Below are 23,514 nucleotides of genomic sequence, written 5' to 3'. Positions count from 1 at the left end.
ATTCCTTCCCTGGCTTTGTAGCCCCTAGAGTAGGTATTGTTGTATACCGAACTGGGTGAACAATTTGTTGTGTTCTTTACTGTTTTCATGCACTTCTGTTTTAACGCTTTATCCTGTGTGATTATGGATGTCATAACATCCAGTACGACATTGTGTGTGAGTTACTAGAATTTTTACAAAGGAAGGAAGGGTCCCCCCAAAATGGAGAAGACAAAAGGAAGGTTCGATGTAGGAGAAATCAAAGGCAAGGAAAGGTAAAGAACAAATGGGAAAACAAAAACTTGTTGATGTCATGATAATAATGGGAACTCCGAAGGATGTTAGAGGAAGTGGTAAGAAACAAAGGCAAGTAAATGGAGTTAGTGAAATCTACACCCAGAAGCTACCAGCGGTGGTGTTGGATGAACAACACTGCCTAACTCATTGAAGATTATTAGTTGGAATTGTAGGGGTTAAGGAATCCCCGTACAGTTTGAGCATGGTCAAGGCTCACAAAATTCCTCATTGTTCTTTCTTATGGAGACAAAGCTTAAAGACATCGAGTTGGATAGAATCAAATTATAATGCGGCTTCAATTACTGCTTAGAAGTTAGTTGTGTTTGGAAAGACAGAGAGAGGGCAAGAGACATTACTCTGTTATGGATTGATCAAGTGAAGGTTAATGTAATTTCTTACTCCCTTCACCACATTGGAGCTTTCTATGAAGATTACAGTGGAAAAAATGTTCTCTTGTCTGGAATCTATGGATACATGAAGGAGCTAAGAAAGAAGGATACTTGGGATCTCATTAGAAGCTTGAGGCCCATGGAAGGTATATGGTTATGTTTAGGTGATGTTAACGATGTGATCAGTAATGCAGATAAGCCCGGAGGAAAAACCCGATCAAGTTCTCAGTTGGAGCGGGGAAGACAAGTGCTGAAAGACTGCAATCTAATTGATGTTGGTTATGAAGGATCTAATGCCCCATACTGCTTTTAGGATTACCGATTGACTTCACAAAGCAACATGTGTCTTTTCAGCATGTTTTATCCTCACTCACGTGTTTTTCGAGAAACTTTCTAGAAGGTCACCCGTCCAAATACTATTCAAAGTCAAACACACTTAACTATATAATTATTATTTGTTAGGCTACCGAAAAGAAGATGCATCTTGTTTTTAGTAGCCTACCCAATAAGAATTTCATAGTTAAGCATGCTGAATTTGGAGTAGTATTTGGATGGGTGACATTCTGGAAAATTTCCCGGAAAACGTGTGAGTGAGGACAAAGCATGTTGAAAAGACCTGTGTTGATTTGTGGGGCCAGTCGGTAATCCTGAAAACAATATGTATCAATACATTGATGAATTATAAAGAGGGTGTTATAATCTTTCTTCTTTAGTTCTTTGTGTGCAGCCTTTTATTCATATGTAGCATCTTCTCCAATTGGCGTTACTCCTTGCTTCACAAGATCCCAAAGATCTTGATAACATAAAATGATCTTTATATGCTTACACCAATTCTCATAGTTGTTATCTTTCAGAATCAAAAGACTCGTTGAAAAATGCATGTTCGAACGATTCATTGTGCTATGTTTCCCAAGAATCACACAACCAGTTTCTAGATACCAAATGTTGGAAATACACCAAAAACTTAAAGAATTCTGAATCTATCTTAATGAACAAGAATCAATTCTTCTGATTGATTTCATCTCTTGTTTTTCACTTTTCACTCGAATGAATCAACCACACCTTGGTTGCAAGATGATTCCACTGCACAATGATTATCAGAGAAGAAACGAAAAGATGAATTGTGGAAGAAAAGATAAATTAGGGTTTAAGAGAAGAGGAGAAGAAGAAGAATATTTTTGTAGAGTATCTCTCTGTCCTTAACTTAGATTTTTGTCAATCTTTTCTCTATGAAACTGCACTATTACAATGATAGGGTACCTCCATATTTATAGCCAAAGATGTGTGGGATATTCCCAAAACAACTCATGAAGGCAAAGGGATTCAGTGCCATGTATGTGAAGGCTATGGACACGTTAGAGCTGAATGTCCCACCTATCTTAAAGAGCAAAAGAAAAGGCTAACTGTCACTTGGTCTGATGGAGATTCTGAGAGTGAGTCTGAAGAAGAAACTGCAAAACACATCACAGCACTAACGAGTGTTTATGCATCTGATAATGATTCTAGTGAAGACGAACTGACCTTTGATGAGCTTGCAGCCTCATACAAAGAGCTATATGTCAAGAGTGCTGAAATCTGTAAACAATTGGAGAAGCAAAAGAAGATCATAAAGGAATTGGAAACTGAAAAGAAAGAATATCTTGCAACCATAAACTCACTCAATGGTGAAATTAGCATGTTGAACTCCAAGATTGATCAAATGTCAAAATTTGTCAGAATGCTGAACTCTGGAACTGACACTCTAGAAGAAATTTTGCAAGTTGGACAGAGATCAGGAGACATGTGTGGAATAGGATTTGTGCGCAGATCAGAATCCATTTTAGGATTCAAGAGGCCAAAACCCGAAGTCCACATGCCAGTTCTGATGTCAAGACAAATGTCTCAACATCATGAAAACAGGAGGATAAACCATACTAGAAGGAAATTTCATAAATGGAGATGCCACTACTGTGGAAAATTTGGTCACATAAAACCTTTTTGCTTCAGACTGTATGGCCATCATAATCAGACACTTCAGAAAAACCTAAGCAGAACACTCTAGTCAAGAAACAACAATGAGTTGCTAAAGGTATGGCCTTAATAGCACACACTCCCCTGCGGGTGTCATCCAAAGAAGACTAGTACTTTGATAGTGGTTGCTAAAAGCACATGATTGGTACAGAGAATCTATTGGTAGATGTCATTCCTCATTCCTCTAACTATGTGACCGTTGGTGATGGAGAAAAAGAAGAAATCCAAAGGAATGGAAAACTGGAATGTCTTGGAGTTCCAAATCTGAACAATGTTCTACTGGTAAAAGGACTGACTGTAAATCTAATCAGCATCAGTCAACTATGTGACCAAGGTTTCAATGTCAGATTCACAAAGAAGGAATGTATCGTCACAAATGAAGAACATAAGGAAGTCATGAAAGGCTCTAGGTCTAAGGAAAACTGTTACTTATGACAGCCCAGAATCTCTAAGTACTCCTCTGAATCCTCTATGACCAAAGAAGAGATTGAGGATAATCATCAAGAAAGACCAGTCAAAACCGTGATAAAGAATGTTGAAGATATGGATGAATCTGATAAAGGGACATTTGTTGGCGAACTCACTGTTAGTGAACTTGCTACTGTTTTCTCTAAAACCTATCTAAGTAATGAAAGATTATGTGCAAGAGTGTTGGAGTATAGAAATGCTTATATTCTCCTACAAGAGGAAAACGCAAGCCTCCTGTCAAACATTGATGCTCTGGAAAGAAAGTTGTTGAATGCAACACATAACAGAAATTTAGAAGTAAAAGACCGAACTTACTTGATAGAGTAGATGATACCTAATCAAAAGATCCAACATAAAAGAAAACATCAAGGAAGGGGCACATGTCTCTCATATAAGAGATGCTATAAATGTGGCAAGATAGGTCACTTGAAGTCCACATGTCCTGAAGCTCGTGCACTTACCAAAAGGATGATCTATCAACAAATAAATTTTACTAAAGCCGATCCATCTCATCTCGAGCTAAGTGATGAGATTGATCATTCAAGTTCTGTCTCAAATACAAAGATCTCTAGAGGCAAAACAAGAAGTGTTAAAAGAAGAAGATCAAATCAAGCTCCTAGAACTTGGTACGAAAGGATGGCTAGAAATGGTTACAGGGAAGGAGAGATAGACAAAACTTTCTTTGTGAAGGATGAAGGTGAAAAACCCATGATTGCTCGGATATATGTGGATGATATAGTCTTGGTAGGATGTCAGAGAAACAAATGCCGTCTGAGTACAATGTCACGCGGGATGTCATGACATTGCACTGTGACAATCTGAGTGTTACTAATATGTTAAAGAATACTACGCGACTCATCAGAACCAAGCATATGGATATTATACACCACTTCCTAAGAGACTTTGTGAAAGACAAAGTAGTTACTATGGAGCATGTGGCTACTGGCCTACAAATTGCAGATATTTTTACTTAAAGCCCTTAATGCTACTCAATTTGAAAACTTGAGAAGCAAATTGGATATTTGCCTCTATGAGGAATTATAGCAATTACAGTTCCTTGGGAATTACTTTTTGAACAAGAAAAATAGTTCAGATTTTATGATTGGTCAAAATTTAAATCTCCCTCTTCTAGTGCAATCATTTCCTTTCAACTTCTCAACTCACTACCATACTTCCTTGTTTAGTCTCTTGCACTTCTCTCATCTCGCCTCCAACCACAAAAACAACAAGCTCTCTCTCTCGCCTTCAAAGTCTCCCTCAATGTCTCAACAGTCAAACCCTCAATCTCCCTAAAAAATGTTCGCTTCCTCTACTCATGTTCAAGACGCAAAGGATGTCCCCGTTAACCCTAATGAGATTCTCGAGGTCACCCCTTTACATATGGTGACTCCAGGCGATCTTGTGGCAAAGAAGCCAAGGACATCGCATGCACGAAGTACCAAAGAAACAGCAAGAAGACCTAAAAGGCCTAATTCTGATCAGACGTCTCAATTGTCGGTTCCTCCCTCTAGGGAAGAATTAACTAAATAAGGTTCTAGGTATGCTCACAACGCCATTGCTAAAATTGTTATGCTCAGATATGAATAAAGAGTTATGGGATCTAAGATTGGAAACAAAATCCCCTACAATTGGCAAAGGGATTTTATTTTTAAACACCTCAACCTTCTTAGGGGCCTTTGATAAAATTTCCTTTTTATCCCAAAAATTCGGAGATGCATCTCTGAATGCACCATATTTCATTTTATTAGAGGTGCTTTCAGATATGTATTTCCAAATTCACCCATTGGTGGATTTCGAAATTACATCTCCGATATAATGATTTCCAGAAACAAAACCTAAAAACCAGAGAAACTTAACATAAATTTAACATAGATGGTCCAAATTACATAGATATTGAAATAGAAATTTATTATTACATATTGTTATAACCGAGTAGCTAAGGACGTTGTAACATTTTAATGACATCTTCTCCATATCTTTGAATATTTGCATCGACTTCAATCAGACCCTTAGTGGAGTATCGGCGAAAAGTACTCCAGATAACCTTTAAATCATCGTCAGTCTTCAATGCAAACTAGGTGAACTGCACCTTTCCTTCAATGTCAAGTGATGGTGAACGATACTCGAGCTTAACTACCTTCCAATTTTTTGGATATTACACGGGAGAATTGAATATGGTAATAAGCTCAGTAAGTGGCGTGTCCTCAGAGAACCTAAATTGAAGTGGCAGTTTCGTACCATTGAAGTAAATAAAAGCAAGGTGAGGATATGTTTGTGTTAGAGACATATCTCTGATATGTGGTGTGTGATGTTGAAGAATTAGTTAGAGACCCTATTTATAGAAGATTTAGAGCAATTTGGTCGCAAGATTTCTTATCATGTGTCAGGGCATGTTTCAGAGATACACTTCTGTATTCACCCTTCCTTGGTGTTTTTGGAGATGCATCTCCGAAACATTCCTTGATGTTTTTTTTAAAAAAAAATTGGATATGTTTTTCCGAATTATACACAACCAGAAACAAAAATTATTTACACATAATCAACACCTTAGAAATGTAAAAACAATTAAATCGGTAAAAGGAAGCAGCGGTAAAATGTTTAATAGATATATTATATATTAATCGAATCATATAGAATATACGTTGTGCACGACAATACATAAAAAATGGATCAATTACATTTTAAAATATATTGAATGAATTGTCATCGCTTAAATCTAAAATTGGTTCTTTCTTTGACTTATTCCTATTTGATTCTCTCTCAATCTCCGTCAACTTCATGAATTCTTCCATCCTTTCCAGAAAGTAATTCGGCCAACTTTACGCCTCTTTTACGGAATGTGTCGTCCACTCCATTGACGTAGATGTAATAGAACACCCTGATTTCAAATACACCTAGACAAACTGGAGCGATCTAAGCACAACCACTTTTCAGGTGGTGAGGAACCGGTAACACATGGAACAAGTGCATTGTGAATTTTATTGAATCATTCCTTATTCCCATATAGTCGTGTGTAAGCTTTCCTATGCACCATCAACTCCGAAATAAGTGTTTTTCGCACAAGAGTGTGATTCTCTTATCCTTTACCAAGTAAACCCGATACGGTCTGAAACCCGCAATTACCATCACCTCGATATCTACGATCCTTTCAATTTGTTTTTGCATAAAAAGCGGTATCTCATCGATGTGAATAATCTGTAGTAGAATTGATTGTTTCTTAATCGGATGTGTACGAGGTGATTTGGAAATGCGAGCTCCCTTGAAAACATTTTTTTGGGATTTTGGGGCCGGACAATCTGGGAAATGTGAATCAACAACTTCCCTGGATGCCGAAGGATTGAAAATGGATGAAGTTTTTTTGGAGGGTTTTGGTTATGGAGTGAAAAGAGGAGAATGAAAAAGTTCATGCAGCAAGGTGGCATGTACTGATTTATTTCGAAAATACATCTCCGAAAATATCCTTTAATGTTTAAATTTAACGTTCAAATGTAAATATGGTATTTTTGGAGATGCATTTCTGAAACGCCTTAAAACTTGATATGAGGTGCGTTCGGAGATGCATCTCCGAAACACCTTAAAATTTGGTACGAGGAGCGTTCAGAAATGCATCTTCGAAGGACATTTTAGGGTTTTAAGGGTTTTTTCACCCTTACATTGTAAAAAGATATTCCCATCAGCAAAACTATCGCATTCACGAAATCTCAATCCTAAGGTTGGGCCATATGATCATCTAAAAGTGATAACCGATTACCTTTCCTTATGTTAGGTAGGACAACCATATTAGGATTGTGAATTTCTTTTTCCACTACTATAGATTTTTTTCTAACCCATAATATCTTCAATTTTCAAAGATGTATCTCTGAACGAACTATTTTTTCACAAAATAAATACAATTGGATGAGCGTCCCTCATTTTACAAAAATTTAATTCGTACATACATCTCCAAATTAACTCTTATTTTTAAATTCAGAGGAATTTTTCTGCCCAAGATGCATGTAGGAAAGTTTCCGGAGATGCATATCCGAAATAATGTTGTTTAAATAGCTTAAAATATACTCATCGGTGGTGGTTTCAGAGATGCATCTCCAAACTAATTTTTGACAAAAAATAAGATAACTGTTTGATTTACGAAGGATTTAATGATTTAAAGTGAACTCAGAAATACATTTTCAAAAACACATGAAAATAATTTCGAATTTTAAAAGGTGTGAACCACACAGAAAATTCCTTATAATTAACAAGTGCTCATGCATCTTGTCTTAATTAATGAGTTGTGAAATTCAAGATTGGGTCATAGATCCATGCCTCTTTTCATGATGTTAATCCTTATGCCACTTCACATATAATTCACAATAACATTAGTTTAAATTCAACACTTTTTATGTGAATACATTTTTAAATATTTACTTTTGAGCTTCTTGCAAGGTAATCTTTAAAATTTTAAACATAAAATCTATTAACTTTGCGGCGTGGCACTCCTGTCCCTAACAAACATTCAAACCTTGGTTTCAAAAGTCCAAACCTTGTTCGAAGTACCTAACTACTTCACCTCCTTCCCCGAAGCTTCATTGGATTGGATATACTTGTACACACTCATGTTGTTGAAATTGTAACAAAATTTAACATTCCTTACTCTTCAACATTTATTGACTTTTCCATTCAAATTTTTTCATTGACTTTTGTCAAATAATTCCGCTCTATTCGGATAATTGCAACACTTTTTGACTATTTTTTTTTCCTCTTATTATAACATTTGAGAAAATCAATTGAGTGATCGATATGACATTGAAATTAATTACCTGAACTGGTCCATAGTCAAACCAACCGCTTGCAGTAAGTCACGTTTGGCAACCAATTTGATATATACGTGATCAATGATACAAGTTACAACAAGTTTTGTAGTTGTTGAAAATGGTAGATGAGAGTGGTTTGATCATGTTTCCAATGGAGAAGAGAGCGTTGGAGTGTGTTGGTAAAGGCTTTGATCTAACAAGTGATTTTCGAATGAAATTCGCGAAAGGATTGATGAATGGTGGAAGGTTAGTGGTGGTTGATGAATTAAACAAGAGAGATGTTATTGTCCCTGGTGGAGTTATCATTCCAGATGTTTCCGAGGATATTCGGTTCGACAGAGGTGATCGCGTTCGGTTCAAATCCGATGTTCTTCCATTCAATCAGGTCTTGTCTTGTTTTCCGACACCTCTCTTTTCTTGATTTTCTTGATGTTGTTGTTATTTGTGTTGTAAATAGTCTTAGAATTAGAATTATTGCAGATGTCTGAAATGGTTAATCAGAAATCAGCTATACCAGGAAAAATTCCTTCGGGCTATTTCAACGCGGTATTTGATTTGAGTGGCGATTGGTTTCGAGATGCGCAAGAGATTAAATCTCTTGCTTTTGATGGTTACTTCATTTCTCTTTACTATTTGCACTTAACTGCTTCACACCTGAAGCTTCAAGAGGAAGTTAAAAAGTCTGTTCCAGCACAGTGGGATCCAGCTTCTTTGTCCAGGTAAGCGCAACCGCAATGCTGCACCAACCATGATTTTTCGGATTAATAATTAAGGATGATGTTGCTGATAGTTTAGTTAGGCAGGTTTATTGTGACATATGGTACACACATAATAGTAGGCATGGGTGTTGGAGGACAAGATGTAATATGTGTCAAACAAAAACATTCTTCGAAGGTTCCTCCGGGTGATCTCAGAAGACATTTAGACGATTTAGGCGATTTTTTATTTTCAGATTTAAGAAGCCCTTCTCTACTCGACAGGAAGACGACAATAGAAGACAAACAAAAAGTATGTATATTTATGTCGAATGAGTAAAGTTCCAGACCCTAGCGAAACAGAAAATACTATGTTAGTTATCTATTGGTGCAATCTTTGTTAGGTCCCAGAAGTTTTTAACCGTGTGATGCAATCAAGCACGACGCAGTTTACAAGTATTTCAGAAACATCAAGCAAAGATGTAAGTCACGAATATTTGCCATTTGATAATTTGAAGGAATGAGTAAAGTTTCGAAAGTATGAAGAGTCCTCTTAACTGTTGTTTGTATGGAATAGGGCCTCACTGTTATTTGCTCAAAAAGAGGAGGAGATGTGTTTAAGCACAATCATTCAAGTTGGCTCCAAACAATGGCTTCTAGTCCTGAAGCAATCCATTTCAAATTTGTTCCTATTTCATCACTTCTCACCGGAATTCCTGGAAGCGGCTATCTTAGTCATGCAATCAATTTGTATTTAAGATGTAAACTCTTCTCTCAAATCAAACAATAATGATACTAGAATCTCTCTACTATTTTTATCCATGTATATTTTGTTTTGTTTCAATGATTAACCACTTCATTTGTTTTGCTTATTCGTTGCAGATAAGCCCTCTACGGAAGACTTACAATATTTCTTGGAGTTTCAAATTCCCAGGGAATGGGCACCCATGTTTTCTGAGCTTCCTCTGAGGCATCAAAGGAAAAAACCTCATTCTCCTCCACTGCAATTTAGTTTCATGTCTCCAAAACTTCATATCAACTCTACACAGGTAATTTTAACCACCGCCCTCCTAACATGTATGGCATGTCTTTGACTTTACTCTTAAAGTATTCGAGTTTACGTAAATCATTATGATTCATGATCTCAAGTTATCGTCTCTTTAGGCTTTATTATTATAAGCTTAATGATTATGCACCGACTGTACAATATAGTTTACACATACGTCAAATCATATTTCGCTACTATATTGTTAATGATGGCATTTTAATATAAAACAATATCAGGTAGTAAGTGAACAAAAACCCGTGGTTGGCCTCCGATTATACTTGGAGGGAAGGAAATGTGATAAACTTGCAATACATATACATCATCTCTCAAGCCTCCCAAATACAATGGAACTCTCTTCAACTACTACTAGTACACCTATGTGGCGAGGATCCGACAATGATGAATCGAGTAACCAATTCGCGGAACCAATAAGATGCAAGAGATTCGCGCACGTCTGCACCTCAGTGGTTAAGTATGACCCTAACTGGTTGCAAGAATCGAATTCAACAGGTGTTTATATCGTGACCGGTGCTCAACTCATTAGCAAAGGGAATTGGCCAAAGAATATGCTTCATTTGCGCCTTCTCTACACTCACATACCGAATTGCAGCATCAGGAAAACCGAATGGGCTTCTGCGCCAGAAGCTTCGAGAAAATCGTCTTTCTTCACAAATCTGAGCACAACATTTTCATTCACACAACAAAGTGTTACTGCCACACAGAAACAGGCTGCTCCAACTGCACTTAACTCTGGTGTTTATCCGGATGGTCCGCCCGTGCCTGTTCGTTCTGCTAAAATGCTTAAATATGTGGAGACGAGCGAGGTTTTGCGCGGTCCACATGATGCTCCCGGGCATTGGTTGGTAATTGCTGCTAAGCTTGTGACTGAAGGTGGCAAAATTGGATTACAGGTAAAGTTTGCATTGTTAGATTACTAGTGATAGATTAACCGACACTATACATTAATTATTCGATAAATCTAAAAAGTAATTCTTCCCTTATGTAAATGTAATTTTTTGATGAACTACGTACAGATTATATGATAGTTTTGTACAGTATACAAAATGAGTGGGAGTGATTGATTTTCCCAATAGAAAAATCAAAATGTGGCTATTCTGCATTCATTCATTTTACTACTTTGCAATCAAGAATTATCAACCATGTGAAAAAGTGGAGAAAATAAATAAATATTCCTGATAATGATTGCTAATGCTGACAAAGACGAACAGCTTATCCTGCATAAGTTTTGTTTTCTGATTGTAGTAATCATCATTAGTAGTATTACTCATCATGCAACTTTACTTGGAAAGAAAGGAAATGTTGGATTTCCAACATTTGGCTAAGGCTTGGGTCAACTTATTTGATGGCCGACAAGATTGTATAAGAGAGATTCCATAATTGTCGACATGCAGAATCATATCTAGCATCCTGTCATTACTAACTTAATGCACTCAACCTCAATGATGATTGATTTAGAATGTTGAAACACTTTGAATTAATTATGAATGTGAAAAACTGATTTTTTACATATTTGGTTATCTTCAAAGATAATTTATAGCTTTTGAATTTAAATATGATTTTTATAGTGAAATTTATTGTTTAATTATTTTTTCAAGAAATTATCCAAACATAAATTACTTTATTTTCAACTCGCTTTTAACCAAAATCAATTCATTGAGAATTAATTTTTTTCATCGCAAAATCAAACACACACTAAAACTTGCTCACTTAAAGGTGATAATAATAGTGCTAAAAGTTCTATAGGAAAAAACCAAATCTCACATTGGTTAAAGAAAGACTTCATAAAAGGTTTATATAGAGTGACGCATCTCACCTTACAAGCTGGTTTTGTAGGGAAGAGTTACGCCAAACTCTAATTCTATCATAGCATCACGAGCCAATCAATTTGGACCGTCCACCGTTTATATACGCATCAAGCCAAATAGTGTCGGAAGCATCCACACACTAAGTCCATAATGTTGAACATGAGAGGATGTATTGGACACATTGGTTAAAGGTATAGTCCACAAAAAATTTATATAAAGTGACATCTCTCATAACATCCCCATCTCACAAACCAATTTGATATGGATGAGTTAAACCAAACTTTAATTCTATCAAACTCTTCTTTTCAATAGGTTCTTCACATCAAAATTGGATCAGCAATATGTCATAGATGATGAATATTTAAGAAATGAATTGGATAATACATTTGAGCTTGATACACATGGTGAAAGACGACCACCAATTGCGAGGTTCATCAACTCTTGAAGAAAAAAAACAGAAATTTAAATTTAAAGTAACTAATTAGTTATCATATTTAAAACAATTCAAGGAAGTTGTACTTGAACATGATATATTAAATGAGAGGGAAATAAAATTCACAAACAATGATGATATTAAATGTAATAGTGATGAGCAAGTTGAAGAAAAAGTGTGATTACACTATACTGTGTACAACAAGGCTGTTAGAAAAACAACATTTAGGGTGAAGACAATCCATTTAGATTTGTTTGACCATTCGCGGACAACGAGTTTAGAAGACAATTATTACAGATTTGTAATTTTTGATAACTACTCCAGATTCACTTGGATGTTATTTTTGTTGAGAATCAAGTGTGAGGAAGAAGTCCCACATTAGTTAAAAAATGGAAGAACGAACACTTTATAAGTGAGAGAACCCACACACCTATTAAAGTTTTAGGTGGACAAGTGGTGTGTCTCTCACAAAGTGTATCCCAAGTTTAAAGTGATCCCTCGTTGACCCCTGTGTTGCCTCTAACAAATTTTAGTCTATAAGGATGAAACTTTTGAAGTTTTTATTAATTTTGCAAAGTTTGTCTAAAATATTTTTAGTTTGAAAATTATCACTCTTCATATTGATCATGGTGGTAGAATTGTTAACCATCAATTTCAAAACTTTTATACCGAAAAATGGGATTGCTCACAACTTTTCATGCCCGAAAACTCCATGACAAGATGGTGTTGTTGAGTGCAAAAAATGTGTTTAGAATAATTAGCTCAGACCATGATAAGTAAAATGAGCCTACCTAAGCACTTTTGGGTGGATGCGGTTAATACCACATATCATGTCTTAAACAGAGTGAACATTCCACTTACCCTAGAGAAGACACCCTACGAGCTACTTAAAGGTATAAAACCAAATATTTCTTATTTTCTCGTTTTCAATTGCAAATGTTTTATTTTAAATAACAAAAAGCACAATCTTGGTAAATTTGATGTTAAGTCGGATAAATGGATATTCTTAGGGTACTCATCTACGAGTAAAGCTTATAGAGTTTATAATCTTAGAACTGTTTCTATAAAAGAATCTATTCATTGTGCATTTGATGAGACCTCGCCCCAAAAGACGGATAAAAGTATTTGTTTTGATGTTTCAGGTGTGATAACGGAAAAGTAGATCAACGATGAAAGATTCAAAGAGAATCTTACTCCTTTAACAAAGGACGTGGACATTATAGAAGATAAAGAGGAAAACTTACATAAGGATAAAAACAAGAGACCTCGAACTAGCTGCCTCAAGATTGGGCGATCACAAAAGATCACCTGTTAGATCAAATTCTGAGAGATATCAAAAGACGTGTAAGTACTAGATCACATGTTAATAATTTCTATAAATACTTTGTTGGTGATTTTAGTATCATCAATGTATTTTGGTAGTAATGTGATTTACTATAGGCCAATGCAATTATGCGTTAAGTTTGAAACGAGTTAGGGTAGTGCGGAGTGCACGCTCGTCGAGCCAAACGTGTAATTGAATATGAATAATAGAAACGGGGTTCCAAGGGGCGTAGCCCCTGGCGGGGTGCGGGAAAGCGCCCCGTCGGGGTCCAAGGGGCAGCGCCCCTGGCTGGGGTCCCGCTGCCAGGTCAGCAGGCGGGGTGCGGGGCAGCGCCCCGTTCGAAAAATTTGTTTGAATGGTTGCACCCTTTCCCAACTGACATAACAATTCGTTTGAATAGTTGCACCCTTTCCAACCCACATAACTATTTTCCGAAAAGGTGTGTCTGTTCTTTTTCTGTTATTGGTCTCCTATATAAGGAGTCTTTTGGTCTCGATTTTGCGACACGAAATTACATACTTCCTCTCTACATTCTGATCTGTTCTCTATTGTCAGAAACAGATTGTTCTTCAAGAATTATCCCCGCAAAGATTTCGTGAACCCAGACAAGAATAGGGTCGAAATACTTTGTTCGGAAAGTGATCGAACACGATTCTTGAAGATATCCAGGATTATCATACCATATTTCTAACAAACGAACAAAGTATTCTTTCTTATAATCATGGCTGGAGAAGGAAGCACCGTCAAGGAGATGGCTAAAAATTTCGGAAAATTGGACAAGTTTCAAGGACAAGACTTCAGGCGTTGGCAGAAGAATATGCATTTCATGTTGACAACGTTGAAGGTGGTGCATGTCCTGTCTACACCAATTCCAGAACTTGAGGAGGATGACACAGTTGAAAACCTGAGACGCCGATCAAAGTGGGAGAACGACGACTACATATGCAGAGGGCACATTCTTAACGGTATGTCTGATCCCTTATTTGATATTTACCAAAACGTGGAATCTGAAAAGGAATTGTGGGATTGTCTCGAAGCCAAGTACATGGCAGAGGACTCATCTAGTAAAAAGTTCCTGGTGACCGATTTCAACAATTACAAAATGGTTGAATCGAGGTCTGTCATGGAACAATTCAATGAACTCCTCCGAATCCTTGGACAGTTCACACAACATGGATTGAAGATGGATGAAACAATATCTGTCTCAAGCATCATAGACAAGTTTCCTCCTTCATGGAAGGATTTCAAACACAATCTGAAACATGGAAAAGACGAACTGTCTTTGATCCAACTTGGAAGTCACTTGCGCATAGAGGAATCTCTACGAGCGCATGAGGATAACAAAGGAAAAGGCAAAGAAATTGATGGACCCTCGGTTAATATGATCGAAGAGGGTGGTAAGAACGATAACAACAAAAAGAAAGGAAAGAAGCGTGCTTTCAATAACAAAAAGGGAAATTTCGGTGTTAACAAGAAACCGAAACTAGAATGCTGGAAGTGTGGAAGAACAGGCCACATCAAGAAGGATTGTCGCTTCGGCAAAAAGCACGACAACGCGAACGCAAGTGGTTCAGGAAAGGGGTCTTAGGACCAATCCGAAAACCAAGGTCAGAAATCAATTTGTGATTTGAATAGTTTGATTAAACATTCGGTTTCACTAACTTCTGAGGCATTTTATGTGCAGGATGATGCTATCGCGTGGTGGATTGATTCTGGCGCCACAACACATGTTTGCAAGGATCGTTTCTGGTTCAAGACTTTTGTTCCAGTGGAAGATGGTTCTGTTTTATACATGGGAGATGATCACTTCGCTCCCGTTGAAGGCAAAGGAAACGTGGTGCTAGAATTCAGTTCTGGAAAGACTATTACTTTGTTTAATGTATTGTATGTTCCTAAGTTACGTAAGAATTTAATTTCTGGTCCTGTATTGAATAAGCTTGGATACAAGCAAGTGTGTGAATCCGATAAATATATTTTATCGAAGTCTGGTGTGTTTGTAGGATTTAAATATTATAATAATGGAATGTTTATGATGAATTTGAATGGAGTTCCTAAAGATTCTGGTTCTATATTTATGTCTTCTTCGAATGTTGTCAATTTTTCGTTATGGCATGCTCGTTTAGGACATGTACATTATAAAAGAATGCATGAAATGTCTAAAGACGATTTAATTCATGTCTTTAGTGAAAATAAGGAAAGGTGTAAAACTTGCATGTTAACAAAGATCACTAGGCAACCTTTTAAAAGTATAACAAGGAAATCTGTCATTCTTGAGTTAATACATAGTGATTTATGTGATTTGCATGCTTCTCCATCATTAGTGAATAAAAAATATTTTGTCACTTTCATTGATGATGCATCTAGATTCTGCTATGTTTATTTGTTGCACGCTAAGGACGAAGCCTTAGATAAATTCAAAATTTATAAAACTGAAGTTGAAGTGCAACTGAATGTGCTGATTAAAACATTGCGTACCGATAGAAGTGGTGAATATTATGATCCTGTATTTTTCCAATTCGCGGGAATCATTCATGAGACTACGGCACCTTATACACCTCAACAAAATGGTGTGGCTGAAAGGAAAAATAGAATTCTTAAAGAAATGGTAAATGCCTTGTTATCTTACTCTGGTTTGAGTGAAGGGTTTTGGGGAGAAGCTATGTTAACGGCTTGTTATTTGTTAAATAGGGTTCCTAATAAAAGGAACAAGACTACCCCATATGAACTTTGGTATAAGAAACGACCCAACTTAACATTTCTACGTGTTTGGGGTTGTAGGGCCGTGGTTAGACTCCCGGACCCAAAAAGGAAAACTTTGGGCGAAAAGGGTGTAGCTTGCATCTTTGTTGGATATGCTGAACGCTCCAAGGCTTATAGGTTTTATGTTATAGAACCTAATGACTCGATTTCTATTAACACAATTATAGAATCAAGAGATGCCATATTTGATGAGAATTGTTTCTCTTCTATACCTAGACCAAAGATATCTATACCTAATTCAGACGAATCTCTAAGGGATGATCATTCATATGATGTGCCAAGTGAGACACTTGAACCTCGTAGGAGCAAAAGGGCTAGAAAATCTAGATCTTATGGATATGATTTTCAACTATATTTATTTGAGGGATCAAAGGATCAGATTGAAACTTAATACTATTATTGCTATAGTATAGAGGAGGATCCAAGAACGTATGATGAAGCTGTGAAATCTCGAGATTCTATTTTTTGGAAAGAAGCCATTGATGAAGAGATTAGTTCTATCATGGAAAATAATACTTGGGTATTATCTGATTTACCACCAGGCTGCAAACCATTGGGTTGCAAATGGATCTTCAAAAAGAAGATGAAAGTCGATGGTACAATTGACAAGTTTAAAGCTAGATTAGTTATCCAAGGCTTCAGACAAAAAGAAGGGATTGATTATTTCGATACCTATGCTCCAGTTGCCCGTATCACTACTATTAGATTGTTGATTGCCTTGGCGGCTATTCATAATCTAGTGATTCATCAAATGGATGTCAAAACAGCATTTTTGAATGGTGATTTAGAAGAAGAAGTGTATATGAAGCAACCTGAAGGATTTGTAATGCCTGGTAATGAGCATAAAGTGTGTAAGCTAGTTAAGTCGTTGTATGGGCTGAAACAAGCTCCGAAGCAGTGGCATCAAAAGTTTGATGAGGTTGTTTTGTCTAATGGTTTCATTCTAAAACAAGCAGACAAATGTGTATATAGCAAATTTGATACATCCGGTAAAGGAGTTTTCATTTGTCTATATGTTGATGACATGTTAATTTTTGGCACCGACCAAAATCAAGTTGATAAAACAAAGAATTTCTTGTCATCAAAGTTCTCCATGAACGATATGGGAGAAGCGGACGTTATTCTTGGTATTAAGATTAAACGGTTGAATAAGGGGATTGTAATTACGCAATCTCACTACATTGAGAAAATACTCAATAAGTTCAATTATGAAAATTGTTCTCCAGTAAGTACTCCCATGGATCCAGGAGAAAAGCTTATGCCAAATACAGGTAAACCTGTGGATCAACTCGAATACTCAAGAGCTATAGGCTCTTTGATGTATGCTATGATTAGCACTAGACCGGATATTGCTTATGCGGTTGGAAAGTTGAGCAGATTTACTAGTAATCCTAGTAGACATCATTGACATGCGATAACTAGGGTATTCAAGTACTTAAAGGGTACTATGAATTATGGATTGTCATATATGGGATTTCCTTCGGTGTTAGAGGGTTATTCGGATGCTAGTTGGATAAATAATGTTGAAGATTCATCATCTACAAGTGGATGGGTGTTCTTGCTTGGGGGAGGTGCCATCTCATGGGCTTCCAAGAAGCAAACATGTATAACTAGTTCCACAATGGAATCTGAGTTTGTAGCATTAGCTGCTGCTGGTAAAGAAGCAGAATGGCTAAGGAACTTGGTATATGAGATTCCGATATGGCCTAAACCGATATCACCAATTTCTATCTGTTGTGATAGTAGTGCCATACTGGCTAAAGCATATAGTCAAATATACAATGGAAAGTCTAGACATTTGGGTATTAGACATAGTATGATTAGGGAATTAATCATGAATGGGGTGATATCTATTGAGTTTGTTCGGTCGCAACAAAACTTAGCTGACCACTTGACGAAGGGGTTAGCTAGAGACTTAGTGAAGAAGTCGGTAATTGAGATGGGATTAAAGTCCATTTAAATCTATTAACTATGGTATACCCAATTCCCTTCTAATACAACGTTAGAAGCAGAATTCAATGTGGAAAGATCATAATTGAAGATTGGAGCAATTGTGTTTATCTTCCCAAGGTATGTGCTCATACCTGCAAGTGATGGCTAGGTTGAAGTATATCTTCTTAATGGTTCTTTTGAAAAATTGCTAATGCAGGTACAAGATTAAAAGGATTACCTATGTGAGCATGAAGTTTTGCCGCTTCAAGAAGCTTGGACTTGGCTTCCTATATGCTTATTAATGGATAAGGACACATGGCTTGTAAAGTGTCAAGTATGAATAGTAGAGTATTGTAAGAAACATATGTGTACTATATCTTTAGTTATTCAAATGGATTGACGGGTTCAATCATTATGACACCCCGATTTTCGAATATTTGGAATGTGTATTTGTACTAAGATGAAAATTCAATCGTAAGACATTTTCTTCTATGCATTTGTTTGATCGTTATACCTGTAAGTAAATCAAGGATTATACTAAAATGGGGGGAGTTTGTTGGTGATTTTAGTATCATCAATGTATTTTGGTAGTAATGTGATTTACTATAGGCCAATGCAATTATGCGTTAAGTTTGAAACGAGTTAGGGTAGTGCGGAGTGCACGCTCGTCGAGCCAAACGTGTAATTGAATATGAATAATAGAAACGGGGTTCCAAGGGGCGTAGCCCCTGGCGGGGTGCGGGAAAGCGCCCCGTCGGGGTCCAAGGGGCAGCGCCCCTGGCTGGGGTCCCGCTGCCAGGTCAGCAGGCGGGGTGCGGGGCAGCGCCCCGTTCGAAAAATTCGTTTGAATGGTTGCACCCTTTCCCAACCGACATAACAATTCGTTTGAATAGTTGCACCCTTTCCAACCGACATAACTGTTTTCCGAAAAGGTGTGTCTGTTCGTTTTCTGTTATTGGTCTCCTATATAAGGAGTCTTTTGGTCTCGATTTTGCGACACGAAATTACATACTTCCTCTCTACATTCTGATATGTTCTCTATTGTCAGAAACAGATTGTTCTTCAAGAATTATCCCCGCAAAGATTTCGTGAACCCAGACAAGAATAGGGTCGAAATACTTTGTTCGGAAAGTGATCGAACACGATTCTTGAAGATATCCAGGATTATCATACCATATTTCTAACATACTCTGCTTTCATTTCTCAAAGTGAACCTAAATCGATATTTGATGTCGTACTTGACGAAGGATGCTTACTTGCTATGCAATAAGAACTAATCTAATTTAAATGTAATGACGTTTGGGACTTAATTCCACGTATAGTTGATAAAACCGCCATTGACATTAGATGGGTAATTAGGAACAAAATGGATGAAAATGATGTAATTATTATAAATAAAGCAAGGTTAGTGGAAAATGGATATAGTCAAGTGGAAGGAATAAACTACGTGGAGACTTATGCTCCTGTAGCTCTTCTAGAAGTTATTAGACTCCTTTTGACATTTGCTTGTTGCCTGGATTTTAAGTTTTATCAAATTGATGTTAAATAGGTTTTACTTAACGGTCGTATACACAAAGAGGTGTATGTCTCACAACTTTCTAAGTTTTGAAGATCACGATAATCCTAACCATGTTTTTAAACTGAAAAGAGCTATATAGGGTCTCAAACAAGCTCATAGAGATTGGTATAAACAATTAAGTGGATTTTTAATCAAACTAGGATTAAATCTTGATAAATTCGACACCACTTTATTTATTAGACGTAAAGCAAAGCATATTCTTTTAGTTCAAATATATGTAGATGATATCATATCTACTACATGAGTTAGTAGTTCTTATATAGCTATTGAAGAAAGAGATAACAACCATCTAACTAGATAAGAAACTTTAGTAACTGAATAACTTACTATCCAAGACCCAAGTTAGTTATTATCACTAGTGTGTAACTTCAACTAAATCACCATTCACATGCCGCCAATATACTTTTCCAAATTAGAGAAGAACTCTCTCCTATCTCTGGTTCCAAAAAATTCCATACTTAATATATTTTGCACCAAGTATCCACACTTAAAAGTATGTTATTATTATCTAATAAAAGGTTAGGGATAATCTCCTCTGTTTTGTTCTTGTTCCCTCTCATTACTCCATCTCATTTAATAAAAAAGAAAAGATAGTAAAATTAAGAGAGAAATATAGTTGTGACGAACAACTTAAACTACCTCAAACCCCTAATTCTACCTAAGCATGGCCACTACTATTATGCTATCCACCTCTTTCTCTTCCACACATCATCCACCCCTTTTCCGTCCCTCTTCTTCCCTTCCATCCTCCAAACCAAAACTCACTTCACATTCCTTCCCTAATCCCCCATGTTGGAACACAAAACCACTCTCTTTGCATCACACCTTCAACTTCACCTCCCTCGCTCGCTCTCTAACAAAGGACCAAGAAAACTCAACCCTCGTCGGCGAGGATTCCGCAGTATTCGATTTAACCAAACAGAAAATAACCTCCTGGATTTACTTCACCGCTGTTTTAGGAGTTGTTCTCTTCGTTCTAAACGTAGCTTGGATCGATAATTCAACTGGCTTCAGCAAATCCTTCGTCGATGCTGTTTCACGGCTTTCCGATTCTCACGAGGTGGTAATGTTGATCCTATTTCTCATATTCGCTGTTTTCCACAGCGGCATGGCTAGCCTCCGCGACGCCGGGGAGAAACTCATCGGAGAAAGAGCTTTTCGTGTTATTTTCGCAGGGATATCACTACCTTTGGCTGTCACTACTGTTGTAAGTTTTTGCTTTATTATGATTTGATAATGGAAGAACAAAAGTTGATTCGAAACTAACTTAATTTTCCGTCAATGGAATCATGATGCAGGTGTATTTTATTAACCATAGATATGATGGAGTTCAACTCTGGCAGCTTCAGAGTATTCCTGGGATTCATTCATTTCTGTGGCTTTCAAATTTCATATCTTTCTTTTTTCTGTATCCTTCGACCTTTAATCTTTTGGAGGTTGCAGCAGTTGACAAACCTAAAGTACATCTATGGGAAACTGGCATCATAAGAATTACCAGGCATCCACAGGTATTAGTCTTATTAACACTCTATATAACAGGTTCGAGGATCCACTTGATTTTTATGGTTTTCATCCTGGTTTTAAATTGCGATTGCGGGTGTTGCAATTGCGGTTAGTGCGGTTGTTGAGATGCGCATTGCAACCGTTGGGACGTGAATTTTGATTGGGAGGTGTTTGAATCATGGTTTTAAATTGCGTACACAGATGCTGTTGCAGTTGCGAGTGTTGCAATTGTGGTCATTGCAGCTGCTGTGATGCGCATTGTTGTAGTGTGAATTTTGATTGAGAGATGTTTGAAGTACGGTGTTTAAAAACACTTAATTTTCCCAGAAGTTTGAGAAAATACTATGTTAGTTATCTATTGATGCAATCTTTGTTAGGTCCCAGAAGTTTTTAACCGTGTGATGCAATCAAGCACGACGCAGTTTACAAGTATTTCAGAAACCTCGAGCAAAGATGTAAGTCAGAAAAAGAGAAATATCTGCCATTTGATAATTTGAAGGAATGAATAAAGTTTCTAAAGTAGTTGTTTTTATGGAATAGGGCCTCACTATTATTTGCTCAAAAAGAGGAGGAGATGTGTTTAAGCACAATCATTCAAGTTGGCTCCAAACAATGGCTTCTAGTCCTGAAGCAATCCATTTCAAGTTTGTTCCTATTTCATCACTTCTCACCGGAATTCCTGGAAGCGGCTATCTTAGTCATGCAATCAATTTGTATTTAAGATGTAAATTCTTCTCTCTCAGATTGAACAATAATGATACTATAATCTCTCTACTATTTTTATCCATGTATATTTTGTTTTGTTTCAATGATTAACCACTTCATTTGTTTTGCTTATTTGTTGCAGATAAGCCCTCTACGGAAGACTTACAATATTTCTTGGAGTTTCAAATTCCCAGAGAATGGGCACCCATGTTTTCTGAGCTTCCATTGAGGCATCAAAGGAAAAAACCTCATTCTCCTCCACTGCAATTTAGTTTCATGTCTCCAAAGCTTCATATCAACTCTACACAGGTAATTTTAACCACCCCCTCCTAACATGTATGGCATGTCTTCGACTTTACTCTTAAAGTATTCGAGTTTACATAATGATTTATGATTCATGATCTCAAGTTATCGTCTCTTTAGGCTTTATTATTATAAGCTTAATAATTATGCACCGACAGTGTACAATATAGTTTACACGTACGTCAAATCATATTTCGCTACTATATTGTTAATGATGGCATTTTAATATAAAACAATATCAGGTAGTAAGTGAACAAAAACCCGTGGTTGGCCTCCGATTATACTTGGAGGGAAGGAAATGTGATAAACTTGCAATACATATACATCATCTCTCAAGCCTCCCAAATACAATGGAACTCTCTTCAACTACTACTAGTACACCTATGTGGCGAGGATCCGACAATGATGAATCGAGTGACCAATTCGCGGAACCAATAAGATGCAAGAGATTCGCGCACGTCTGCACCTCATTGGTTAAGTATGACCCTAACTGGTTGCAAGAATCAAATTCAACAGGTGTATATATTGTGACCGGTGCTCAACTTATTAGCAAAGGGAATTGGCCGAAGAATATGCTTCATTTGCGCCTTCTCTACACTCACATACCGAATTGCAGCATCAGGAAAACCGAATGGGCTTCTGCGCCAGAAGCTTCGAGAAAATCATCTTTCTTTACAAATCTGAGCACAACATTTTCATTCACACAACAAAGTGTCACTGCTACTCAGAAACAGGCTGCTCCAACTGCACTCAACTCTGGTGTTTATCCGGATGGTCCGCCCGTGCCTGTTCGTTCTGCTAAAATGCTTAAATATGTAGAGACGAGCGAGGTTTTGCGCGGCCCACATGATGCTCCTGGGCATTGGTTGGTAATTGCTGCTAAGCTTGTGACAGAAGTTGGAAAAATTGGATTACAGGTCAAGTTTGCATTGTTAGATTACTAGTGATAGATTAACCGAGACTATACATTAATTATTCGATAAATCTAAAAAGTAATTCTTCTCTTATGTAAATGTAATTTTTTGATGAACTAAGTACATATTATATGATAGTTTTGTACAGTATACAAAATGATTGGGAGTGATTGATTTTCCCAATAGAAAAACCAAATGTGGCTATTCTGCATTCATTCATTTTACTAGTTTGCAATCAAGAATTATCAACCATCTTGTGAAAAAGTGGAGAAAATAAATAAATATATTCCTGATAATGATTGCTAATGCTGACAAAGACGAACAGCATATCCTGCATAAGTTTTGTTTTCTGATTCTAGTAATCATCATTAGTAGTATTACTAATCATGCAACTTTACTTGGAAAGAAAGGAAATATTGGATTTCCAACATTTGGCTAAGGCTTGGGTCAACTTATTTGATGGCCGACAAGATTGTATAAGAGAGATTCTATAATTGTCGACATGCAGAATCATAACTAGCATCCTGCATTACTAACTTAATGCACTCAACCTCAA

The 23,514-nt window shown here is 36.9% G+C and overlaps 2 protein-coding genes across 2 annotated transcripts; both read left to right on the top strand.

Annotated features, from left to right (window-relative positions):
* The first annotated feature begins 7,758 nt into the window (after nucleotides 1-7,758).
* Nucleotides 7,759-10,812, top strand: LOC131655829 (MACPF domain-containing protein At1g14780-like). The gene is made up of 7 exons (XM_058925634.1): nucleotides 7,759-8,321; nucleotides 8,417-8,655; nucleotides 8,740-8,944; nucleotides 9,036-9,113; nucleotides 9,209-9,392; nucleotides 9,514-9,680; nucleotides 9,916-10,812. The coding sequence occupies exons 1-7, from the start codon at nucleotides 8,055-8,057 to the stop codon at nucleotides 10,615-10,617; spliced, it is 1,842 nt and encodes a 613-aa protein (XP_058781617.1). The 5' UTR covers nucleotides 7,759-8,054; the 3' UTR covers nucleotides 10,618-10,812.
* A 9,164-nt stretch (nucleotides 10,813-19,976) lies between these two features.
* Nucleotides 19,977-23,211, top strand: LOC131661547 (MACPF domain-containing protein At1g14780-like). Its single transcript, XM_058931126.1, has 6 exons — nucleotides 19,977-20,740; nucleotides 20,832-21,041; nucleotides 21,414-21,491; nucleotides 21,577-21,760; nucleotides 21,884-22,050; nucleotides 22,287-23,211. Exons 1-6 carry the CDS (start codon nucleotides 20,198-20,200, stop codon nucleotides 22,986-22,988), a joined length of 1,884 nt encoding a protein of 627 aa, XP_058787109.1. The 5' UTR covers nucleotides 19,977-20,197; the 3' UTR covers nucleotides 22,989-23,211.
* Nucleotides 23,212-23,514: the final 303 nt, after the last annotated feature.

This window comes from Vicia villosa, linkage group LG3 (genome assembly GCF_029867415.1).
Source record: "Vicia villosa cultivar HV-30 ecotype Madison, WI linkage group LG3, Vvil1.0, whole genome shotgun sequence".
In the NCBI taxonomy this organism is placed as follows: Eukaryota; Viridiplantae; Streptophyta; class Magnoliopsida; order Fabales; family Fabaceae; genus Vicia; species Vicia villosa.
This window is presented reverse-complemented; position numbering and strand designations above follow the sequence as displayed.

Coding starts and splice junctions, on each gene's coding strand:
- LOC131661547 (XM_058931126.1), top strand. CDS start 20,198: ATGGCCACTACTATTATGCTATCCACCTCTTTCTCTTCCACACATCAT. Junction 21,042..21,413: donor GAATTACCAGGCATCCACAG/GTATTAGTCTTA, acceptor AATCTTTGTTAG/GTCCCAGAAGTTTTTAACCG. Junction 21,492..21,576: donor CAGAAACCTCGAGCAAAGAT/GTAAGTCAGAAA, acceptor TTTATGGAATAG/GGCCTCACTATTATTTGCTC.
- LOC131655829 (XM_058925634.1), top strand. CDS start 8,055: ATGGTAGATGAGAGTGGTTTGATCATGTTTCCAATGGAGAAGAGAGCG. Junction 8,322..8,416: donor ATGTTCTTCCATTCAATCAG/GTCTTGTCTTGT, acceptor GAATTATTGCAG/ATGTCTGAAATGGTTAATCA. Junction 9,393..9,513: donor AATCAATTTGTATTTAAGAT/GTAAACTCTTCT, acceptor TATTCGTTGCAG/ATAAGCCCTCTACGGAAGAC.